The sequence below is a fragment of the Malus sylvestris genome, chromosome 8 (assembly GCF_916048215.2).
Source record: "Malus sylvestris chromosome 8, drMalSylv7.2, whole genome shotgun sequence".
Lineage (NCBI taxonomy): Eukaryota > Viridiplantae > Streptophyta > Magnoliopsida > Rosales > Rosaceae > Malus > Malus sylvestris.
This window is the reverse complement of record NC_062267.1, coordinates 26483866-26506478: the sequence shown is the minus strand read 5'-3', so window position 1 is coordinate 26506478 and position 22613 is coordinate 26483866. Positions and strand designations below refer to the sequence as shown.

Below are 22613 nucleotides of genomic sequence, written 5' to 3'. Positions count from 1 at the left end.
CGATGATTTGATTTTAGTGGATGTAACTGCTCACCGGTCACATATGTGCATGTATGGCTTTGTGTGGTAAAAGCTATACTTACCTAAAAGTCAACTTAAGAGTCCAATAGATGATGAATTAATTTGTTTTATTTTTATTTTATTTTATGGGTTTTTCTGGGTGTTGGATCTTCCAACAAAAGAGAGATGATGATAGCTCTGTTGCTTGAGAGGATTCCACTTATGGTGAATTATTATGAGTAGCACTTCATGGTAGGGTGTGGTGCATGTATAGCCCATTCACACATAGCTAGTTGGTGACGAGTACAAGGACCTTTGTGGAATTTTATTTTTAAGCATTCAGTATTCAATCGAGTACTTCACGTGTCATAAAAAAAACTGAAGAGATACCGTTGGAAGTTGTCCATATTTGGGGGTCTCAAATGGACGTGAGAACATATAAGAACTCTTGAATGGAGATGGAAAAGAGACCTAATCTAGTTTCTATGGAAATGGCAAGATCTTGGCCAGAAGAAGATGGAGTTGACTCGTATCATTTTGACTTGATTCCGATTTCTCTATGTTCTTTTTTTTTAAGAATACCTAGTTGGGCTCTTCTCCTACCCGTATAGAATAGAACATGCTGAGCCAAAATCTTCTTTATGTAAAACCTACTTTATTTAAATCGGAAAAATCGTACCTAGAATTTTTTTAATCAACCTCGTTTTCCACTGCATAGGGGATTTTTACAACTCACAGTTAAACACATTTGTCAAACGATGTCTTTTGGGAAACGATATCCTCACACATTTCTTGCTCCTGTTATAGCACTTGCCAGTTTAGACATATCATTTACACGATAACAATATCATTTGGAATTAGGCAGCACGTTCAAAGGCGACCGGATTGGGGTCTGAACTCAGGTTTCCACCACCAGTTGGGAGATCTGTTTTACCCAGAAGGGGCATAGAGATTGGGATTGGGACCAGTAAGCCACTCCAAAATGTGTGCAGCTTGAAGCTCCGGCGCGTATTTCTGCACAACTGCAAAACTAACAATGAGAAAGTCTTTATGGCACCAAATTGTCTACCGCCCCTCGCTGATTTGAAATAGCGTTCTTTCTTTACGAATAACACATGAAATAATACATCACAGACCACACCTAATGTACCATCCTTTGACACAAAACATATACAGAATTGCCAGATAACGATCATCAAAATAAATACTCACAGTTCACGATGAAGATTTGGACAAGTTACAACTCGCAAACAAGTTCATCAAATCTGCAACTGAGACATTTTAGACGGCCTTGACTTGCATGATAATACACCTTCAGCCATCCATGCCAAGCAACCGAAGTACTGATTGATGAACTCTTTCTTCTGAAAAGCAAAACTTCCACATAAGCCATCATAACAGATCCAGGCGCATACCGCTGCGCTCATGTTTGAAATCTTATCACTCAGTTGTTGAAATTTTAACGCTCACGAGGCACCCACACTGCCCCACACACACACACACTCACACACAAAACACAAGCCTCTTCCATGAAGGCGAATATCGTAAGAAGATGCCATTCCAATTTGTTAATGAAAATAACGGAACTTTACAGCAATCCCGCAACAGCAGGCAAACACACCACACAAATTCGTGCACATGAGCATAAGCTGCACAAACATTCACATACACAGGAGCACCAACTGTCATACTTGAGAATGTTTAATTCTCGTACAACCTTGGATATAGGAAAACCAGTCTCAACCTCAATGCAGGCTTCTTTGTTGAATTACGTAACAAGAGAACACAAGTACTAACAGACAATGAACACTGCCTTTCTTCAATGCTAAACTGAAAGCATATTTGCTACATGTATGATTCGGCAAACCAGGAAAAAAAAATTGGAATAGCTTTCGTTGTTTTGTATGGTTGGGCATTTTCACCCTGATCCTAGTATGAATTTCAAGAAGGGGGGTACATATGGTTCCATCAATTGTAGACACCATGACAACACATTTATATACGTCTTCCAGCAAAACAAAACCTAAGAACCTTGCTTCTGGAGACGCAACTCGTTAAGAGCAGATGCCATCAATTGCTCCCCAGTAACTGATCTACACTTTTTGACGAAATCATCTCTCGCCAGCTTTCCACCCTGCAACATTGAGAAACACCGAAAACATTTTTATTCTTAGATTACGTTTTATTGTTCATATCTTTTATAATACACAGAGAGACAATATGACCCACAATTCTGAACCGGTGAAAAGAAGATTCACCTTCAACGCGCAAACCAGAGAGGACAGTTCCTGAACTTTACAAGGAGGAAGGTAGCTCTGAATCTTCGAAATTAACATATCTACAGGGTATGCTCTTCGCACCGAACCTCCTAATTGAGCTGAAATCCACAAAACAAAACCAGTTATCATCAATGAAACAAAGAAACACAATAAAGCAACCGTAACAAATAGAATCGAAAGAAACATACCTGGCACGTAATTCGATTTGTAGGTCACAACACACTCGGGAAGAACGTGTCTATTCATGTTGGTCGACCATATCACATACGACTTAGGATTCTTAGGATCATCTGCGCCATTATCGAATTCCACACTAGAAGGGTAGCATTGCTTAGAACCTGCCTCAATTTTTTCAACACTGCCTAGTATAACCCGGCACAAAATAGCATATTTTTCGCCATTATCATCCCGTTCCGACTGCGCACAACTGCAGAATTCAGCATTACAATATCAAATTATCAACAATTCAAAGGGAATGTTGGGCAACGGGCACCCTCGACTATACTGCGGCAGTAATATCTCCGAGTCAAAGCCGTATAAACGAGAAATGGAGATGGAGAATGAGGGCCATTTGGTCACATAATTCCAATTGGGTTTTTGGTATTGTTGAAATGAAACACAAATTTGAAATTACCTCAGGAAAGGCGCCGATAAATGCGAAAGGTGAAGACCGACGCCATGCGACTGCGTCCCAGAAACCTTGCTGGGTGCGCCGAACCCATGTGTCAAAATGCCTCTCACATCGCTGCCCGAGACGCCGCACCAGGCGTATACAACATTGGCCGAGCCCCGAGCCGCCTTGGTGATCTCAATCTGCTTCTGAAACACCTCCAATCGAGCCTTATCCAACGGCCCGTCACGAACGCACTGATGAACTGCCGTCACAGCAGCCGAGAGATCGACCTTCCTCATCCCCGCGAGAAACAAATCGCTGCACACTGTGTAAACCCTCTCAACTCCTCCCAGCAACCTCACATTCGGCCACTCCGAACTCAGCGGCCTTATCGACGATGTCACTTCGTCCTCATCCGCCGGCTCTTCCTCCGTCCGCCTCTTGCCCAAAACCCGACCCGATACATTGACCCGTTGGTTGATTTGGACCGTCGGACTATCCGACCGGTCCACCAAATCCTCGCTGACAAACGCCTTAGGGAAGAAGGGCCTGCCGTTCACGTCAATCCAAGCGATAGATCTCTGACTCCCAGCCCCCAAATCAATCTGCAACATTCGCACAAAGTCAAACAACACCGTTGACCCCTCCATGTCAACGCTGACCACCGCCTTGCGCTCCGCGAAACCTGCACGCAGAAATTCGACGATCGGGTTCGGCAAGTCGTCCCAGGACTCGTTCTGGAAGAACATAACCCGTGCCGGGGCGGCGCTCCGCTTGAAATTGGAGGGGTAGTGCATCCGATTGGACGTCCGATTGCAGAAGTTTTTAGAGCTCGCTGAGGAAGACGACGGCGAGAGGATCCCCTTCGGAACCCTAACGGTGACCGATTGGAGGATTTTCTTGGGGGTGGTGGCGGCGTAGGAAGCCATGGATTCTGCTGCGTAGAGCTTTTCGAGCTGATGCGACGGCCTCGCAGAACTCAAAGAACTCGTAGAATCAGGGGACTTCGCGTTGGCGTACGGTTTTTATCGCGGGAATTTGGGGTTGTATGAAATTACTAGAACGCCCCCTTTGAGGCGGTGCTTTTTGTTCGAATGGTTCGAGTTGATGAAAGGGCATGCGAGGTAATTTGCGCGTGGGTTTATGCGGCTGCCGTTTCGGTTTACTTCGGCCCAAAGGAAATTAATTGAAGAGAGAGAGAGAGACCGTTGGAATGGATTAATGAGGTGGCTCTGGTAATTTGAATGAGTTTTTATAGTGCACAATGCGGAAGGAAATCCTTTTGGGACAAGGAATCCCATTCTTACTAGGAAAATGAATAAAAAAACGGATCAGGATCCTCTCCTGAGCTAAGGATGAGGATCCTCCTCATCAATTGGTGTGGGCCGTTGGATGAAAATCCAACTGCTACAAACAGAGAGTTCCTTTAAAGTTATAATAATTGTAGCCGTTGGATTTTTATCCAACGACCCACATCTCTTGATGAGGAGGATCCTCATCCTTAGCTCAGGAGAGGATCCTGGTCCTGAAACGGTTACATAAACACGTGCATGGCACGTGACAAGGGAAATTATGTGGGAAAAATGGAAAAGTGAAAAAGTGAAAAAGTTATGAGTTTATGCAAGTGGTCATCTCCCACGCAGAGAGGAGTATTGTTTCTTGCATCACAACATGGGTTCGAACTCCGTCGACTTCTTAATATAATATTTAATTTAACGAATTTATCGTTTGCCAAAAAAAAAATGTTATGAGTTTATGAGCTATAATTTATTTTTACACCCAACTTACTATTTGCACCCATTTGATTTTTAACTAAACTATTAATATCTATTTAAACCCTAATTTACTACCTAATATACCACATAAACCCAATTCAATATGTGGATTTATTTTTACACTAATTTGATTTTTAACTCTATCAAAAGTCGTTACTTTACTTTTTAACTCATCTTGATTTGGATTGGATTCCCTTGTTCATACAGGAGTTCAATATGCTAGACTATGAGGAGAAAGTGGTTGATGGATTTTATGATGTATATGGACCTTCCCCGGATATAGCAATTCAAGGAAAAATGCCATCTCTCACAAATCTTGAAACAAACCTTGGGAGTTTTGGATTCAAAGTTTCATTAGTAAATCGAAAAGTTGATCCTGTCTTGGAAGAGTTAGTGCAAATTGCACAGTGTATTGCTTTAGACTATCATGTCACCAATGTTGGTGTTTTAGTTCAGAGGCTTGTCGAACTCTTTAGTGAACGTATGGGTGGGCTTGTAAAGGATGCAAATGTTGTATTAGCGAGATGGATGGAAAGAAGCACAAAGTTGAGGACATCAATGCAAACTAGTGTGCTGCCTATTGGATCTATAAATGTTGATAAACAAAAAGTGATCGTAGGGTTTAATTAGAGTGTTTGGGTTTATTGATAAATTTGAATTTTATTATTAATTTCATTTTGTACTTAATAGTAATTACACAAAAGGGTAAAATAGACAATTAAATTTAAAATTTAAGTTAGGTGTAAAAAGAGGTTACATGAGTTTAAATAAAATTCTCCAGTGGAAAATGGGAGCTCACAATAGGCTAGCAATAATGTGGTTCAAGTTCGCATTTGACGAGAATCGAACATAACACATTTCACTTAGAAGTGAGCCTAAACCTTACTTGTTAAGTATTTCAGTTTTTTTTATTATTTATTTATTTATTTTTAATTTAAAACTAAAAACTAAAAAATAAAATCTCAATGTCAAATTTAAAAACTCAAGAAAGTAATTTTCAATTTTTATTTTATAAAAATTAAAAACTTAAAATAGTTACCAAACAAGATTTCAGTTCTAAAAAACTTGAAAATGAAAAAGTTATTCAACGTCCCTTAGTTGTTTTTTTGACCTAGAAGTTAATTAAACTCGACTTTGCACATTTTTAAGTGGTTTCTCTTTCGTGTGTTAACCTTAGTCGGTTAGAATTGCTTGGAAAGACTAAGAATATAAAGTAAAGATATATTGTGCCGGCTAAGGCTTAGTGAAAAAGGTATTATGGCCTAGACGCGTTTTATATTCTATTATTTACTCAATTAAGGAAAGTACATATGCATAAGAATTCCTAGTAGACTTAGGGCTGGTTTGGTATTGCTGTGCTTTGAAAAAAAACTGTTGTGAGAATAAGCGGCTGTGCTGTGAGAATAAGCGGCTGTGAAATAAAGCCAGTAGAGTGTTTGGTAAACTTTTTTGTGAAAGTGCTTTTGGAAAAAAAAGTAGGATGATAGTGTGTCTTTTCATTAAAGGAGCACTGTACCTCCGTGTGCTTTGAAAAAACTGGCTTTTTTTCAAAGCAACAAATAGCAGCTTCAGCTTTTCCTTTGATTTTCAGCTTATTCTCACAGCAGCTTCCAAAATAAGCCCTTTTTTTTCAGTTTACCAAACACAAAAATGACCCTCAGCTTTTTTTCACAGTGGCTTTTTTTAAAATCACCTCAATCCCAAACGGGGCCTTATGATGGCGTATCCTATTAGGAACTTTTTGACCTTCTTTCCATACATTATCTTATTAGGATTATGTACTCTATACACGTTATATAATAGGGTGAACTGTGAATTTAATCCTTGAATTATTATATGAGTGAAAATTAGGTCTCTAAACTATTATTTTTCAGAAAAATAAGTTATCAAATTATAAAAATTTGTCAACTACATCCCTAATATTAGATTTGAAACTACCATATTCCAATATTCCGTCAATTTAGGTCACGTTATTTGCATGTGATACACATTGCAAGGTAGATTGATAATTTTTTGTTAAGAAATAATGTATGGAATCAACTTTGGAGGGTAAATTAAATGTTAGATTCGCAACTTATATGAAATGTTAAGGGGTTTATAAGCGAGAAAAGAGCGGTATTATACTCTAAAGTGTGTCAAGTGACTTAACTTTGATGAAAAATTAGATAAAATAACTTTGAATGTAATAGGAGGGTTGAAATTAGCAATTTTTAGTGAATTTAGGGACTTATTTGACTGACAAAAACCTAATTTTTACTGAGGTGATAATTCATGGACTAATACGACACTTCACCCTATATAATATGCTCATTAGATATTGTAACTTTCGAGTAGAAACCAATAAGCTGCCTTGCTACACATGTCGAGAGAGATTCAAGAATATTTCTATCAAATCTGTCAATTACTACTATTGTGTGTTTTAATCATACGCGCATTTTACATTAACATGTGGTATCAAAGCATTTATTCATATGATTAAAATCGCAAAGAATTCGCATGTTTTGAAATCGCCAACTTGCAAATAAATTTACTGCAAAAAAAAAAAAAAAAAAAAGTTTTTGCACAAGACAAAACGTAGTTTATGTTCTACTGTTCTAACTTGAAGACATCTAAATATAATATGTGGACAACTCATATTGAACGACGATGAAGTGAGTTGTTTGGGCTCAATGCATGAATATCTTGGTCTACCTTGATTCACAAAGTCTGAATCAATTGAAAAAGGATAGACGGCCATTGCTCAAATTTTTTATTTTTTTCAATTGAAAAAGGATAGAGGGCCAATGTAGAACTAAAGCAAAATGTGCGATGGTTCACATGAAGTGTCGTGTTGTAGAATGTACATAATTATATATCCAAATTCAAACAATAATACAATATATACCTCGCAATTTGAGGTCAATTCCTCTTATAATATTAACTGATTTTACTACTAATTTCACCGAGACCTCTTACGATAAACCTCGTAATTTGATTTGAGTGCAATGCATCTCCAAACTTGATGCTCCATCACTTTTATTTATTGATTGTTTTTTTTTTTAAATTTTAAATTCGAGAAGTGTTCTTTTTGAAATAGAAAACATAAGCTATGGGCCGAAGCCTTTTCACATATATTGGGTTTTCAGTGCAACAGTAGACAGCCTTCTGGGCCGGGTCATCCTTAACCAGACCGGAGAAACCAATCCGGTTCACCATATTAGGGATTTCATGCTTTTGGCTTCCCAAAACCAAAACACTCGTTCATCGGAAGAAGGAAACCAACGTCCAGAAGTTGAACAAGTTCTGTCTTCCGACCAAACGGAAACCTCTGCTTCTTCCGAATCCACCACAACCGGTGAGTCTTTGACTTTACCGATCAGTTTCTCATGTTCTCCTGTCTCTTATTTCTTTTTCCAAAGACAAATTTCATGTGTTCTTGCAATTTGGGGGCTGAACTCTAGTCTTTTGCAATTTGGGGCAGGTGAGGGAACTTTCATAGTACCTACATTTTCCTAGCTGCCAAACAAGATATTAGGGGTTTTGTTGTGTCTGCTGGTTTTGTATCATTTGTTGGTAAAAGTGTTTGCAATTGGGATAAGGGTTTGTTTATTATATTTTATTCGAGCGATATTCGAATCTAATCTAAACTACGAGGAGGAGGATTCGAAGTGGGATGGGTTACTGTAGCGTTTACTGTGATTTTAGAGCTCTACTGACTATTTTCGGAGGCCCCGAATGTTAGATTCTTCTTATGTTTTATTGTTTTTGTGATTCTATGCGAATTGCAGTGCTGTTGGTCTGCTATAATTTTGGGTAGAAATGTTGGCTCCATTGACGCCTTCGAAGAGACCACATGAGGAGAGCGTTACGGAGACTGATGGGAAAGGGAAGTTGCAGAAGTCTGAAAATCTAGATTCTAAGCTCTCCGCTGGCAATGTTGCTTTCCGGGTGCTGTGCCCTGCGTCCAAAGTTGATAATGTCACTGGTGAAGGTGGCTCTGTCATATCACAGATTTTTCAAGAAACTCTTGTAAAGGTCAGAGTCGAGGAACCTGTTCCGGGATGCGATGAAAGAGTTATTATCGTGGGTTCTGATAGAGAGAATGATGTTGGTAGCGAGCATAGAAAGGAGGACGGCATTGAAGATGCAAATGTGGATGAAAAGCAAGATGACGCTAAGGAGCCAAGAGAGAAGGATGAAACTCAGGAATCTGTTCCTATCGAAGATTCAAAATCTGATACTGAAGATTCAGTAACCCCATCTTTGCAGAAGGCTCTGCAACTTGTTTTTGAGAGAATAGTTGAAGGGGAAACGGAAACCGATGGAGGGGATGAAGAAAGTAATAAGTCTTTGACATTTGTTTGTAGGTTACTAGTCCTATCATCTCAAGTGGGATGCCTCTTGGGAAAGGGTGGTAGTGTTATCAAACAAATGTCATCTGAAAGTGGGGCACAAATCCGGATCCTTCCCAGGGATAAACTTCCATTATGTGCTTCAGCTTCGGATGAACTAGTGCAGGTAACTTCAAATATCACTATGTATTATGTAATGCTATCAACCATTGCTGCAGAAATACCTACTTTAACGTTTTCCATCACTTAATTTTAATATAATCAGCAGGGTTGTCAAATGCTCATGCAATGGAATAGTGCGGATGTAATATTCACGCATTGGGTGTATATTTAAGCATTGGAAATTTGCACATTACAGTTGACTTTTGTGTACGTTAATATGTTGACAATTCTGATGCATAAAGATCTATTTGGACATCATATTTTGATAATTTTGCTGCAGATTACGGGGAACATTGATGCAGCTAGGAAAGCCATTGAATCTGTTTCCCAGCAGCTTTTGGAGAATCTGCCTCGCGATAGTGATGATTCCCTTCCCACCACCGGGCCATCATCTAATTCATTCGGTCAACCGCTTCCAAGACCAGAAATATATCCACCACCTAACCATTCTCAAGGAGCTCCTGATATTGATCAGCCTGGAGATTTTGCTGATTCCCATTCTGCTGCTCATCGATTAAACCCTAAATTACATGGAAGTGGCATCCCTCGTAGGATGAAGCCTTCTCAGGAAGTCCTGACTTTCCGCTTATTGTGCCCTGAAGAGAGAGTAGGCGGGGTAATTGGAAAGGGAGGAACCATAATAAAGACACTCAAGCAAGAGACAGGCTGTGAAATCAAGGTTATGGAAGGCGTGCCTGACTCAGACGATCGTCTTATTGTTATATCTGGTCCTGCGGTATGGTTTTGGATTTTTATTTTTATTGGACTTGTGTCGTTTGCACACACATAAGAAAAAAAGAGACACATTGACAAATAGAGACATGTACATGCCTGCACATGAACACAAACTAAACTTTTTGACAAACGATTTACTATTGCAGCACCCAGATGATAGGATATCACCTGTCCAAGATGCCGTTATTCTTGTGCAAAGTAGGATATTCAGGGCTATACCTAATATCAAGGAACAATCCATGATGGCGAGGCTTCTTGTTTTCTCTAATCAAATTGGTTGTCTCCTTGGAAAGGGTGGTGCCATCATTGCAGAGATGAGAAAGTTATCTAGGGCACATATCCGCATAATGGGGAAGGATCAAATTCCAAAATGCGCTTCAGTTGATGAAGAAGTTGTTCAGGTATATTTCTTTAGTGCATGTGTGGTTCTTTCAGCCTGAAAAGGTTGGCCATATCTCTATTTGGGGTATCATTATATGTGAAGTTGCTGCTATTGCTTCTCAGTTTAGTTGCTGTAACCCTTTATGTGGATATGTGCATGTTGCTCTTAATAGTCCAGGAATTCTGACTTTTTTTGCACGCAAATGTTCCTTGTTTTGTCATATTAAACAAACTCGTCCTTTTTTCTACTCAGCTGTGGTTGTTGCTAAACTGTTCCTCTTATTACAGATAAATGGAGAATTTGAAGCTGTTAAAGATGCTCTTCTGCAGATCACCACTAGGTTGCGGCTGCACTTTTTTGGTGATGCATTTCCTTCTATAAATTATCATCAAAATCCTGCGTTTTTGGATCAACCACCATTTCAATCATATCTGAGGAGGGACTTCTCACCTCCAAGAATGCATTCTAATTTAGGCCCATCGTTTCACAAGTTCGATGCTGTTGGTGGCCTTCCCCCTCATGGTAGTTTTCATCCTCACGATGATCGTGCTCCTTTTATGCACAATATTCATAGGTTAGGTGCCCCCCCACATTTATCCGAGAGAAGACCTTGGGGTCCGCAGGTATTTAGTTGGTTTAGACACTTTTATTTATAGTTTTGCTTTACATGGTTTCTGTAATTCTCCACATAAATCTTTTCCAACTTTTGTTGATTTTTCCCTCTGTTGCTTCAAACTTTTGCATCATATGCTCGTTTCATCTTGAGATAACTACATGAATTATGTATGGCGTCTATCTGCATTGTATGGTAGTTTGAAATGGGTAAGTCTAATAGTATGTAAGTTGCTGATTACGTTTGTATCCCAACCTATCTGCAGGGACTCCATGAAGGTGGTGGTCCACTAGGCTTGCCAAACTTTCCAGGCGCTCCTCAAAGAAGAATCCCAGGGTTTGGAGGAACCCAACCAGCTATAGTTACCAACACCACTGTCGAAGTTGTTGTGCCTAGTTCCCTTGTTCCTGTTATCAATGGAGAAGATGGTGAATGCTTGAAACAAATACGTCAGGTACATTCTTGATCCAACCAACATTGCCATATTATTAAATCAAGGGCTGTGAGGATACTTGGAAATGGAATGAAGAAACTTAGGTTTGCTTTCCACTTTAGGTATAAAATTAAATTAATGATTAAGAATCCTGTAAGTATTTGGTGGTGTAGTTCTGCTCAGCAAACTACTCCCAGCTGATTGAGGTTTTCTCCTAATCACCCTTCCGGTACTCCTAATTCCACAAAAAATAGGTCACCAATTTTTTCTATTGCCTTGGCACAATGTTAATTAAAGAATGTTACATTCATAGTCTTTTCTTTTTGTTAATTTTATTATTATCTTAAGGGGAGGGGGAAGGGTTCGAAACTATTACAATAATTTAGGGGAGCGGGAAGTTTCAAACCCGGGACGCATGGATAGAAACCCAACACCCTATCCACTAGGATATTGGACCACATGCAAAAAGAATTTAGTTTTGCTTTCATAGTCTACTTCTATATTGAATCGGCACAAAGAAATTAATTGTCAGGATACGAACTAAACCAATGAAGTGACATAGCTAGATAGAGAAATGGAGAAAAAAGGTTGGTGAAACCAAGAAAGAAAGAGGGACACGAGGGTGAACAGAAGAGGGGAAGCTAGGATTTCAATATTCTCCAATGTTTTGCATAATCAAGGCAACTCCTACGTTACATTAAGTGCATCTCACTGTCCTTGGTGCTTTCTGTTATGCAACAGTCCATGTTTTGCCTTTTACTTGGAAATAAATTAAGCGGTTCGCAATATGCCAAAATAATAATTATTATTATTTGTACTAAACCTCAAATTTGATTGGTTTCCATTGCATGAAAAAGTTCAACTCAATTTTGTTGGAACTTCGAAGTGTATTTATAGATACTAATTTTTTGATTATCTATGATTTTGGTAAGAACATGCTTTGTTGAATAGCATTTACACTTCTAACATGACCAACACTGTTCCAGATTTCTGATGCAAAAGTTACCATTACTGAGCCCAAGCCTGGAGCAGTTGAAACTGTGATTATAATATCTGGAACACCTGAACAAACGCATGCTGCGCAGAGCCTTATTCAGGCATTTGTAATGAGTGAGACTGAATCTTCGTGATTTAGGGTAATACTTTTTTTTCTTCTTGATTTGGTCATCATATTGGGCATATTAAAAAATTTGGTAGTATATACAAATACAATGTAGCACAATAGTAGCAAAGTATGTTTTGTTGGTTAGGTCTCTCTTGCTCTCGCTAAGTTGCGTGAAAGAACATTCCATATGGTTGGTAACGTGTGCTATTTGAAAACAGTAGCTCGGCTGAAGATGAAGATTGAGATCAATGTTGCAGTTCCGAGAAGATTTATCTAAATCTAACAAGGAAAATTCATTGGTCCATACATGAAGAGCTTGAGTTCCTCCTCCTCAAGTTATGCGAGGGATCCCTTTTGGAGCCCATGAAGTTGAAGAAAAGACTGGATTGGATAATGAGGTTGTAGTAAGTTCTGAAGAAGTTCTAATATCACATTCTAGCCTGTCTTGTGTATCTGAGCATGTGTTAAACTTCGATATAAAATGTTGGATAACCTCACGCTGTCAATTTTAGGTAAATCCGGTTTGTTCTCTTTTTTCTTCCCCGAAAAGAAATAAAACATGTTCAACCATCCTTTTTCAGTAGGACTCCGATGGATGACTTTAATGTTAGTAGTAGAATAGTAAACAATCCAGATCCTAGTCAGGTGCTTAGATGAGTTCAGATATTTACTTTGTGTTTGGCAAACATTTAGTTACCTTGGTTTGAAATTTGAATTAAATGTCTCGATTAGGACAGTTGTTAGTTAAGGTTCAGGTTTGTATGCTATCTTTGATACTTGGTTTCTTTTTCTCCCTAACTATTGATTGCAACATGCAACATAGAATCTATAACCTGCATTGTGCTATGTTGACATGTTCTAACCTTGGATCCGTGTTGACAATTATGGTGAATGGCGTTTCTTAATGATTTTCTTTTATTTTGTGCTTAAATATTCTTGTTTGAATATTTTGTCTGATTTGTTTGACTGGTAGGGTAAGCATTTTTTATGTTACGATCAGTATAAATCAGAACATTGTGTTTAAAGTTTTAACTAAAAGGTGTTACTGCTTCGACGTTACCATTTATAGAGAAACTAGCTCAATTTTGCTTACCTGTTGTGAAAATTCAGCCGTATCCAAACCCCTGGGGTTAGCAGTGAGACCTGTGAGGATAAGTGGGAAAAAGGATTAGGATTGGGATTAGATTAGGTCAAAGGTTCGATTCCCTTCTACCGGAATAAAGGAAGTCTGACTTGTATACTGAAAAGCCTTCATAAATGAGTTAAGAGTAACAGGCGGGGGTGTTATGTTCTCGTTTGGTACCATATTTGTTGGCTTAAGGAGACACATTTATGAAAATGTAATGTTTGTTCTCGAATATTGTTTCGCTAATCCACATTCCCTTATTTTGGTTCTTCCTTTATTTTCATTTCCAACTCTGGCATATTAGCATAATCAAGGATTAGTTACATTTACTTTTCTTTTGAGAAATACATTGCAACCTTGACCAGTTTGGTAGCTTCAAACTTTAGGAGATATTTAAAATTACAGACTTCATGACTTGTAGGGTTTTACTGGAAACAAAACAATCACACACTACTCACACCTGTATACATACATACATATATGCTATATAAATAGTGAAAAAGGACTACTATTGCTCGGTGTGGAAGGGCTTGTATTTCTTGACATCCGTTGCCAGACCTTGAATCGATGCAGCAGCTGCAACGAGCGAAATTACCAGGCACACCCAGCTCAGAATCTTCATCCAAATCCAGGTGAAAGTGAACTTGGGCATTTTTGTCCTTGCAATGTACATCTCTATCGGGAAGTAGACTGTCAGCGGCCAGAAGGAGGCTGCTCCGAGCAATCCCAGGAAGTCGTTGAAGAACGGGAACAGCATGGCTAGGATTGCCGTCATCACCACGTATGCGGTCCTCCACACCAATCTGAAGGAGTTGACACAGAATTGACCACAGAACGGAATGTTAATGGGGTACTCGCCATTTATGAACTCGCTTTCCGGCCACCGTTGAGCACAGCTGCTTTCAACAAACCCGAATATGGGCTGGCAGAAGACCTGAACGGTAAGAGTATTGTTATTTATACCATCTCGACTGGTATTGCATAGGTAGATTGTTCCACCTCTACTAGAACGGTGGTAAGCAACATGGTTATGCTTAATAAGCGCTTAATTACCTGGTAAGCACCGATTAGGTGGATGGCGATGCAAATGTTGGCGACGTCGACTAGCCAAAAGGGTTCGTAGAATCCGAAACCGGTGAGAAAATTTCCCGGTGCATCATTCCCAAACGCTGCATAACCAACGCATCCGCAGAGAACATAGAACACTGTGGTGGTTGCGATGCCAATGCTAGTTGCCCTCTTCATGGCTTTGTTTTCTGCCGGGGGTGATTTCAGTGTGTCCTGCAATTAGGCCAAATCCATGAGAACACAGCCATAATCGTTAGGATTATTCTTAGAAGTAAGGATTCTACAACCTGTAATTTCTCACTTTCAATAGTCTATAGTAATAGGGTGATGATTTCCGCACATCCTTTTTAGCTTTCAAACACTTTATTTTTTTCTATCAGATTGAATCAATTAAAAAAAAGTAACGGACAAAATTAAACAGATATGTTTGAGAAACTTACAAAAAAAAAAAATGTGTTCATCAGTTTTCTTATAATAATAAGTACACATCAACTTTTCTGAAAGGTCATGGAAAAATGACTTATCTAGCAAATTACTTTGATCACCTACCCCTTGTTTTAGACTGTTTTGGTGAGAAACTACTTACGTTAGAAGTGCTTTTCTTTCTAAGTATATCACCAATGTCATTAAAAATTAATAATGTATTAAGCTATTTTGTCAAACGTAGTAAGAAACATATTTTTTCTTTTATTATGATAAAGCACATTTAGTCAATTCAAAAATAATTTTAAACAAACCCTAATTAATTATAAACATGGCTACAAAAAAATAAAAACTAATTTATTTTCATAATACGTAACACGAGTGATTTAAATAATCACAATAGTAAATATACATATAGAAAGTGATCCAAAAATCAATAATTAAATCTGCATAAAACTCGCATCATAGAATAATACATATTATAATAACCCAACCCCAAAGAAACAATATTTTTTATTTCTTTGTAGTATATAATTCATGTCCAAAGTTTAAGGTGCCGATTCCCGGCTGATAAAGGAACAACTTTAAGGAGATGTGACGTCATAATTCATAATTCATAGGAGGAGAGGAGAAAGACGTGACACAATAAATGATGGTCCGCAACAAGAAAAAAAAAGGATGGAGGACAAGAAAAGTAGAAAGAATTTAATTTTTTTTTAAAAAGGTCCAAGTTATTCGGTGGAACACCTTTAATGATGGCCCCCTTGGAAACTAAAGTGGGCTGTACAGCTAAAAGAGTTAAATGTGACACCACTAATTATATATTCTCAAATAGCTTAATTATACATTCTTTTTCACTTCTTAATAATAAGTCTTAGATTCAATTATCGTTAAAAATAAATTTGAATCACATTATTATAGCATATCATTGTGAGGCTTAGGCTACTCCACCCCTTAGTGTAAATAATATCGCTTGATAAAAAAAAACTTAATTAAAAAACATGTTTTTATAAGCAATGTGATTTCTGATTCTAATTTTTATTTTTATTTAAAAAAAACGATATTATCTACATTAAGGAGTGAGGGAGTATGCTAGTTCTCACAATGAGTTAGCTATAATAATGTGGTTCAAATTCGTTTTTAGCGAGAATCGAACCTAAAACCTCACTTACGAGTGAAAATAATATCATTAGACCATAGTACTAAATGGTTACTTTCTAATTATTTATAATGTGTAAACTGAATAATTTAAAATAGGGTTAAAAGACATACAAAAACAAGCGTAAAGAAGGAGAAAATGAGTTCGCATAAATCTTTTCTCTTTAGTTGTATGTGGCGCCCGGCTATGTGTAAAAATTAGAAGAATTTAAAATGTTTTAACTTTTCATTTCTTACAAAATCATATTCTATATTATCTTAATTTACAAACAAGGAAACGAAGCATAAAGGTCTAAACATTTCATTTCATTTTATTTTTATTTTTGTAGAAGTATGATACTTTAAAGTATTCTAATTTAAAAAACAAAAGATTCGGATGCAAGAAGATAACACTACTTTAGACGACTGATTTAAGCACACTGCTTTAACATTTCATTTAAGGGTATATAACCTTATGGCATTTTCGAACCATTTAACTTTATGGTTAACTACAGTGTAAAGCTTCCAAAACATATTCCATTTTGGTGATGTGAAAACAAAATTAAATTTTGTGTCACTTTTATTAATTGTCTTTTTGTTAGAATAGATACGTTATTCCAAAACAAGCTTCTTACTTTTGGTACTTATCACTTTAAGTTATCGGACCACAAGTAACTACGATTTTTTCCAACTAACTTCGGATAAAATTTTATCCAGTTTGCAACTTGCTTAATTATTGAGTAAATTATCTAGAAATATCTATGCACAAAGAGAAAGCTAGACAATTCATGCTTAAAAGGTTTTTTGTATCTACTAACACAGGTTTTAACATACGTGGATCGTATTAATGTAAGTGAGATATACCTGTATTAGAGAATACGTTAACAAGCATAACAATTTTCGGTGTCCAACTTTTCAATTTTTAAAACGGTTGGAAAGTTAAAATACTTGAACTATAAAGACTGATCATAGATTGAGTCGAGATTTGAGTTGAAATAAGGTTGAATGAAATGAGCATATTTAATTTTCGACCAACACCTCGACTCATATATCGACCCTATCTTAAACCTTTTATAGGTCTACATAAATATGGAAAACCAGCACAATTGTGTCACCCCTACATTTAATCAGGCACACATGTCAAGTTGCACGTATATGGATATGGTGCCAAAATATTTTGTTTCGATTTTTGTGGCAAAGACAAAACAAGCCATATTGCATGCATGTGAGATATGGATCTGGATCCTCTACCGTTCTTGGGTTGCCTTCTCGAAAGGGTGAAAGAAAAAGAAGAAAGAGAGAGAGGAGGAGAGATTAGAGGGAAGGAGAATGGAAGGGGAGAAAATCCTACTTCATGAGATATATACCGAAATCATTGATATATGACAAATGAACACACCCTAGCAAGCCGTGTGTTCGCGCATATTGTTATGTTCATTTGCGCACCAAGGTAAAACAATTAGCTTAGTGACTAATAGAGATTATGATTCAACGATGCCGTAACACGTGAATTAATAATTTTATAGATAAGTGTGACAATTATACTTGAAAAGTTTACTATCGCCTCAAAGAAATACCTAGTGATGCATATTTGAAGCAGTAAACACGTCATCACCTAAGACTGTTAGCACGTGTATGTAGTTAAAATTTTGTCCGTCTAGCATTACTGATTGCATTTCTTACAGAATCAAAACTAATCACATTTCTAATAACACTTTTTGTAAAACAAGTGGATCTTACTTTCTAGTGGACACAATATGTATGGTAGGATTTAGAGATTAGATGGAGATATATAGGTAATTAGTGACTTGCCTGTATTTCCACAAGAACGGTAGAGTAAGCATAAGCAAAGGCAATGTCTCCAATGGCTTGGAAGGTCTTCCAAACTTTCTCAGAGGCCGACACATCTATCCCAACTGTTCCTCCGGTTAAGGTTGTCCTTGCATGAGGTCCACCTAATTCATTTTCCATACAACAATTATAAACACATATAGATATATCATCTGTATATATTTGAATCTATTAGGGTTTAGGTTTAAATATTTACTTATAACTTTTGCTAGGGAGAGGCCAAGTCCTATTGAGGAATAGGCAAAGGACATGATGGCTGCAACTATTGAGAGCCACCAGAGCTTGTGAAAGTTTTGTATTTGGCTGAGAAAGAGTTGGATGCAAGCAAAGATTATCATAAAAGGGTTATTTGATGTGTGACACTTCACATGATGGCCATGCTTGTGAAAACAATTTGACCTCTTCACCGCCCTGCATTAGTACAAAACCTCAAAGTTAATTTCACTTCAATAAAAAAGGGTTTATTTATTTATTTATTTTTTAACTCAAAATAGTCCATGAGATTGCATAACTACTGACTTTGCTCTCTAACAATGAAAATCGATAGAAGTGTTTCTTGAGTTTGTTCGGCGTAAATCACTTTGGTCATTCCGTGAAAATCTGTCAATATCCTCATCAAATTGTCACGTGAACGATTTCGTGATCACCTTTTAAAGGTATATTTGTCAAACCAACCCATCCACTTAACAAGTATATTAACAATTTTTTCACGGAATGACCAAAATGATTTACGGTGAACAAAATCAGGGATCACTTCTATCGATTTTCATTGTCAGAGACAAAAAGCAAGAAGTTATGTCAATCTCAAAATACTATTTTGGCTAAAAAGCCAACAAAAGAAAGAAAAAAAACAAGTTTAAGCAAAAATTATGTTTTAATGTAGAATAAATTAACGAGGTAGGTACAGAACCATTGTAAATATCAATATTGGCTGTATATGACCTCTTAGGCTTTTCATAGTAGTTTGAGTGAATGTAATACTTATATATAAGAATCAGACAATCTGAGTTTGATACCTATAATATTACTACTACACTAGTTTGAGTTCAATAACTGTAAGAGTCATACTTTAAAACATGCTAATTTGAGTTTAATATATTGAAGTTTAAATTAATACCCAAAAAATATCGGCCCACTATAGAAGTTTGATTCATATATGAGATCAATAAATTAGTATCACTCTTTTTTTGGGCATAATATAGAAGGCCTTATGTATCTCACCCTCTTTTTCTCTAGAATACAAAAGCTTTATACGGTTAATATATGGTCCCTATTTTTGCTAGTGTGGACCTAGATTCCTGCTAAAAAGGGGTATATACACATACTGTATTCCAACAATATTAATTATTTAATACCAAATTAATTTGATACATAGGAATGTAAATTCAAACTTGAGTGTCAAAAAAAGTGTACACGTCTCTAGCCAACTTAGCCATAGAAAACTTTCATTCTCCTTATTATTTATTCACAAAATCGTGTTTAGTTACGATTATGTATATAGTCCAAATATATGTAGACTGCTGTATCATTCAATACTAACTATACAGATATATAATCTCATGAACAAATTATGAAGCACGAGTTTATTGTGTGTAATACATATATACATACATACATACGTACATATGTATATATGTATATGTGTGTGTGTGTGTGTGTGTGTATTGACAAGGAATCTGATGAGTTGATTATAATTTGTTAGTGAGCATGAGCGGCAGCGGCTACTTACACCATGCTGATGGATGCAGTGATTGTGTAACCGATGGTAACACCGACCAGATTTGAATACTGAGCCAATCCACACAGCTGCACTTTTCTGCCTCCTGCTCAAACAAAACCCAGGAACACTCCCCAGTTAATTACGTGACCATTGATTAATATAATACAAAATAATAATATAATTACGTAAATAAGAGGATACTATATATGTATATATTACCTAGATTGGCTCGTACGACGTCCATGTAGGTGTAGTTTCTTTTGCCGCTGACAGGGTCGGGAGACCTGTAACAGTCGGCGAGCAGAGTGGCGGTGAAGTAGGTGATGAAAGAAAAGGCCATGAGAACAGCAGGCCCTGCAACCCATCCCAACTGAGCTATTGCCCATGCCAGAGACAATACCCCTGACCCTATCACAGCCGTTATGATATGTGCACTAGCAGTCATCCATGTCCCTTCAAAAATTCACAAAAGATAACATATATAAGTATATATATTTCATACGAAACAGTTGAACAGATTCTGAGTTCAAATATCTTGGACGACAGATAAGTGTATACGTACCAGTTCTTTTGGGACGGCCATCGTCGTCCACGTTCTTGCGAAAGTCACCGTTTTCGATTATTGCAGGGTTGTGATCTATGTACATGCTAGTCTTCTGAAACTTCCCTGCCATCTCTCTCTCTCTCTCTTGATTCCTAGCTCTTAGTTTTGGTCGTCGGGAAGTTGAGAGAGCAATGGTACTTGAAGACCAGAAGGCTTTGATGATAGAGAGAAATGGGGAGTGAGGAGAGTATATATGAATCAGTGAAAAGGAAGAGGGCCCCTAGGGGTGATGGCACATTAAGGGTGAGGACCAGAGTCAAAATAAAAGACTTGTGCAAAGCATGTGGAGTCAAAAAGGTGGGGTAGGGAATTGAGCCATTTATAAAACAAACATTACTTTAAAATACAAATATAGCAAAAAATGATTCTAGGAAACTACATGGTTATTAAAAAAAAATTGTGTATCATCCTAATAAATTATGTATACAATTAACATCTACAATAAATTCATTAATATACGTGAAATGTAACATTATTTGTCACATCAAATTGTATATAAATATGGTACAAAAATATAATCTCGCTAATATTTTCTTGAAGCAAAACAAAATGGCTATAATAATAAGGCAATTGGAGAGCCTAGGATTGGGTAAATGGTTGGTACTTGCTTGGTTTGGAAATTGTCGAAATCATTATCATTAGGGTGTAGTGTCCTTGTGCACCATCGATGGTGTGGTAGGCTTAAATTAAGGTCCCCAACATTCAGTGGTGCTTTTGGATTTGGTCCATCCATTTGGTGGGTTTCAATGGCATCCATTGATTGTGGATTTTGAAAGTTAGTGTGAGAAATCTCTCTCTCTCTCTCTCTCTCTGCATTTTTCTAATCTCATATTTCTCATACACTTGTGCCTTCGGGTCGCTTTACTGGCGACTTGAAAATAATACGGTCTCATAGTTCTCACACACTTGTGCCTTCGGGTCCATCTACAGGCGACTTGAAAATAATACGGACTTGTTTGTTTAGCACAGGCACTTTCTTTTTGCATTCGACAACTAGAGGAATGCTAATGAATTCGTAGAACTCTTCATAAAGTTCTGTCACTTCATAAGAAAATCTCTATTTTAAGAGTCTCTAGCATTTTTCTCAACTATTTGATCATTGACTTCGGTTGAACTGTTATGACTAAAAGATGTATGCTGGCCCCTGCAGCTGCCGACTATTTTCATCATGTATCTTGAAAGACAAGCTAATTATAGCTCTTAGCATATAATGTTGTACCTTATTAGTTCTTAATTTGGAAATATTCCAACAACTAACTTTTGTGTGGTACACACTAAAACCTTTAGTGTCACCTTTTTAAAATTTAGAAATACAGTCACGAGATCGCTTAAATAAGATTCATTCAAATTGTGACAATTTGTCCCTAATTTTATGATTTTATTAATTTTAAAAGAGTGAATTGACGAAAATGATCTTAGAGGTGAGGATGTTGACTTTCGTTGACCAGTGTATTGTGAGACATATGAAACATTCTTTTAGCGTATTCTTGTAGTATTTGTCACTACGAACGCGTAGGCACAAGCGGAATCGAATTTGAAGCTACGATAGAGATTTTACAGACTTACAAATGCGAAAGGTGAATTGGTAATTTCAATAGGGAGATATTTTGTGACTTGTTTTGTGAGCCACGTGGAGCCCACACCCCATACTCCTCCCTCTCTTTCGTGAGAAATTTTTAGTTGTGACGGGAACATAGATGGTACACTATGTGTTTTTATGCAATTGGTGGAAAATTTTATTTTTTAAGTTATTAACCTTTTAACACACATAACCCATCATTTATATAGGAACACGTGATGTACCACCTCATATGACAGTCACACTAAAAAATCTCTCCACTTTTGTGTCTCCCTCTAGGCTCTTTACTCATTTGTCACTCTCTTTCTATACTCACCCACTATTCTGCTGACACCTTACCTTACTACTTGACTCTCTCGCTCTTTTTTTTCTTTTCTTCTCTCTCTCTCTCTCTCTCTCTCTCTCTCTCTCTCTCTCTCTCTCTTCATTCATCTCTCTCAGCTCTCTCTCTCTCTCTTTCAAACTCTCCTTCCTCTCCACCTTTCATTCCCGCATCTCTCTTTCTTTGTAAGACCATCATCGACACACCAGTCATCATCTCCGTCGAACCCACGCTGTGAGACTGCATTGCCACCTTCACTAACTTTTTTAGGTGATTGAGGTGGGACACACGAACCCGAGCCTAGACCGAGACCCTTGTTTACGAACTCGAACCCAAACCTCAACCTCCATGTTTT

The 22613-nt window shown here is 37.5% G+C and overlaps 3 protein-coding genes across 7 annotated transcripts; 1 reads left to right on the top strand and 2 right to left on the bottom strand.

Annotated features, from left to right (window-relative positions):
- Positions 1-747: 747 nt before the first annotated feature.
- LOC126632657 (probable inactive poly [ADP-ribose] polymerase SRO3) lies at positions 748-4051 on the bottom strand. Of its 3 annotated transcripts, none has more exons than XM_050303099.1 (6): positions 2914-4051; positions 2468-2706; positions 2259-2377; positions 2032-2134; positions 1213-1364; positions 748-1030 (listed from the first exon to the last, which is right to left on the bottom strand). In XM_050303099.1, the coding sequence occupies exons 1-5, from the start codon at positions 3819-3821 to the stop codon at positions 1315-1317; spliced, it is 1419 nt and encodes a 472-aa protein (XP_050159056.1). In that variant the 5' UTR covers positions 3822-4051; the 3' UTR covers positions 748-1030; positions 1213-1314. The 3 variants fall into 3 exon arrangements, with proteins under 3 accessions (XP_050159056.1, XP_050159055.1, XP_050159057.1); XM_050303098.1 differs by having other exon boundaries at positions 748-1022; XM_050303100.1 differs by having other exon boundaries at positions 748-1014.
- Positions 4052-7839: 3788 nt separating this feature from the next.
- Positions 7840-13176, top strand: LOC126632190 (KH domain-containing protein HEN4-like). 3 transcript variants are annotated; one of them, XM_050302465.1, is made up of 8 exons: positions 7840-8001; positions 8435-9164; positions 9441-9896; positions 10042-10296; positions 10565-10900; positions 11156-11344; positions 12310-12459; positions 12650-13176. In XM_050302465.1, the coding sequence occupies exons 2-7, from the start codon at positions 8466-8468 to the stop codon at positions 12451-12453; spliced, it is 2079 nt and encodes a 692-aa protein (XP_050158422.1). In that variant the 5' UTR covers positions 7840-8001; positions 8435-8465; the 3' UTR covers positions 12454-12459; positions 12650-13176. The 3 variants fall into 3 exon arrangements, with proteins under 3 accessions (XP_050158422.1, XP_050158420.1, XP_050158421.1); XM_050302463.1 differs by having other exon boundaries at positions 12647-13176; XM_050302464.1 differs by having other exon boundaries at positions 7886-8127; positions 12647-13176.
- Positions 13177-13854: 678 nt separating this feature from the next.
- LOC126632192 (amino acid permease 6-like) lies at positions 13855-20529 on the bottom strand. The gene is made up of 7 exons (XM_050302466.1): positions 20316-20529; positions 19973-20206; positions 19763-19856; positions 18230-18444; positions 17995-18137; positions 14608-14835; positions 13855-14488 (listed from the first exon to the last, which is right to left on the bottom strand). The coding sequence occupies exons 1-7, from the start codon at positions 20425-20427 to the stop codon at positions 14063-14065; spliced, it is 1452 nt and encodes a 483-aa protein (XP_050158423.1). The 5' UTR covers positions 20428-20529; the 3' UTR covers positions 13855-14062.
- Positions 20530-22613: the final 2084 nt, after the last annotated feature.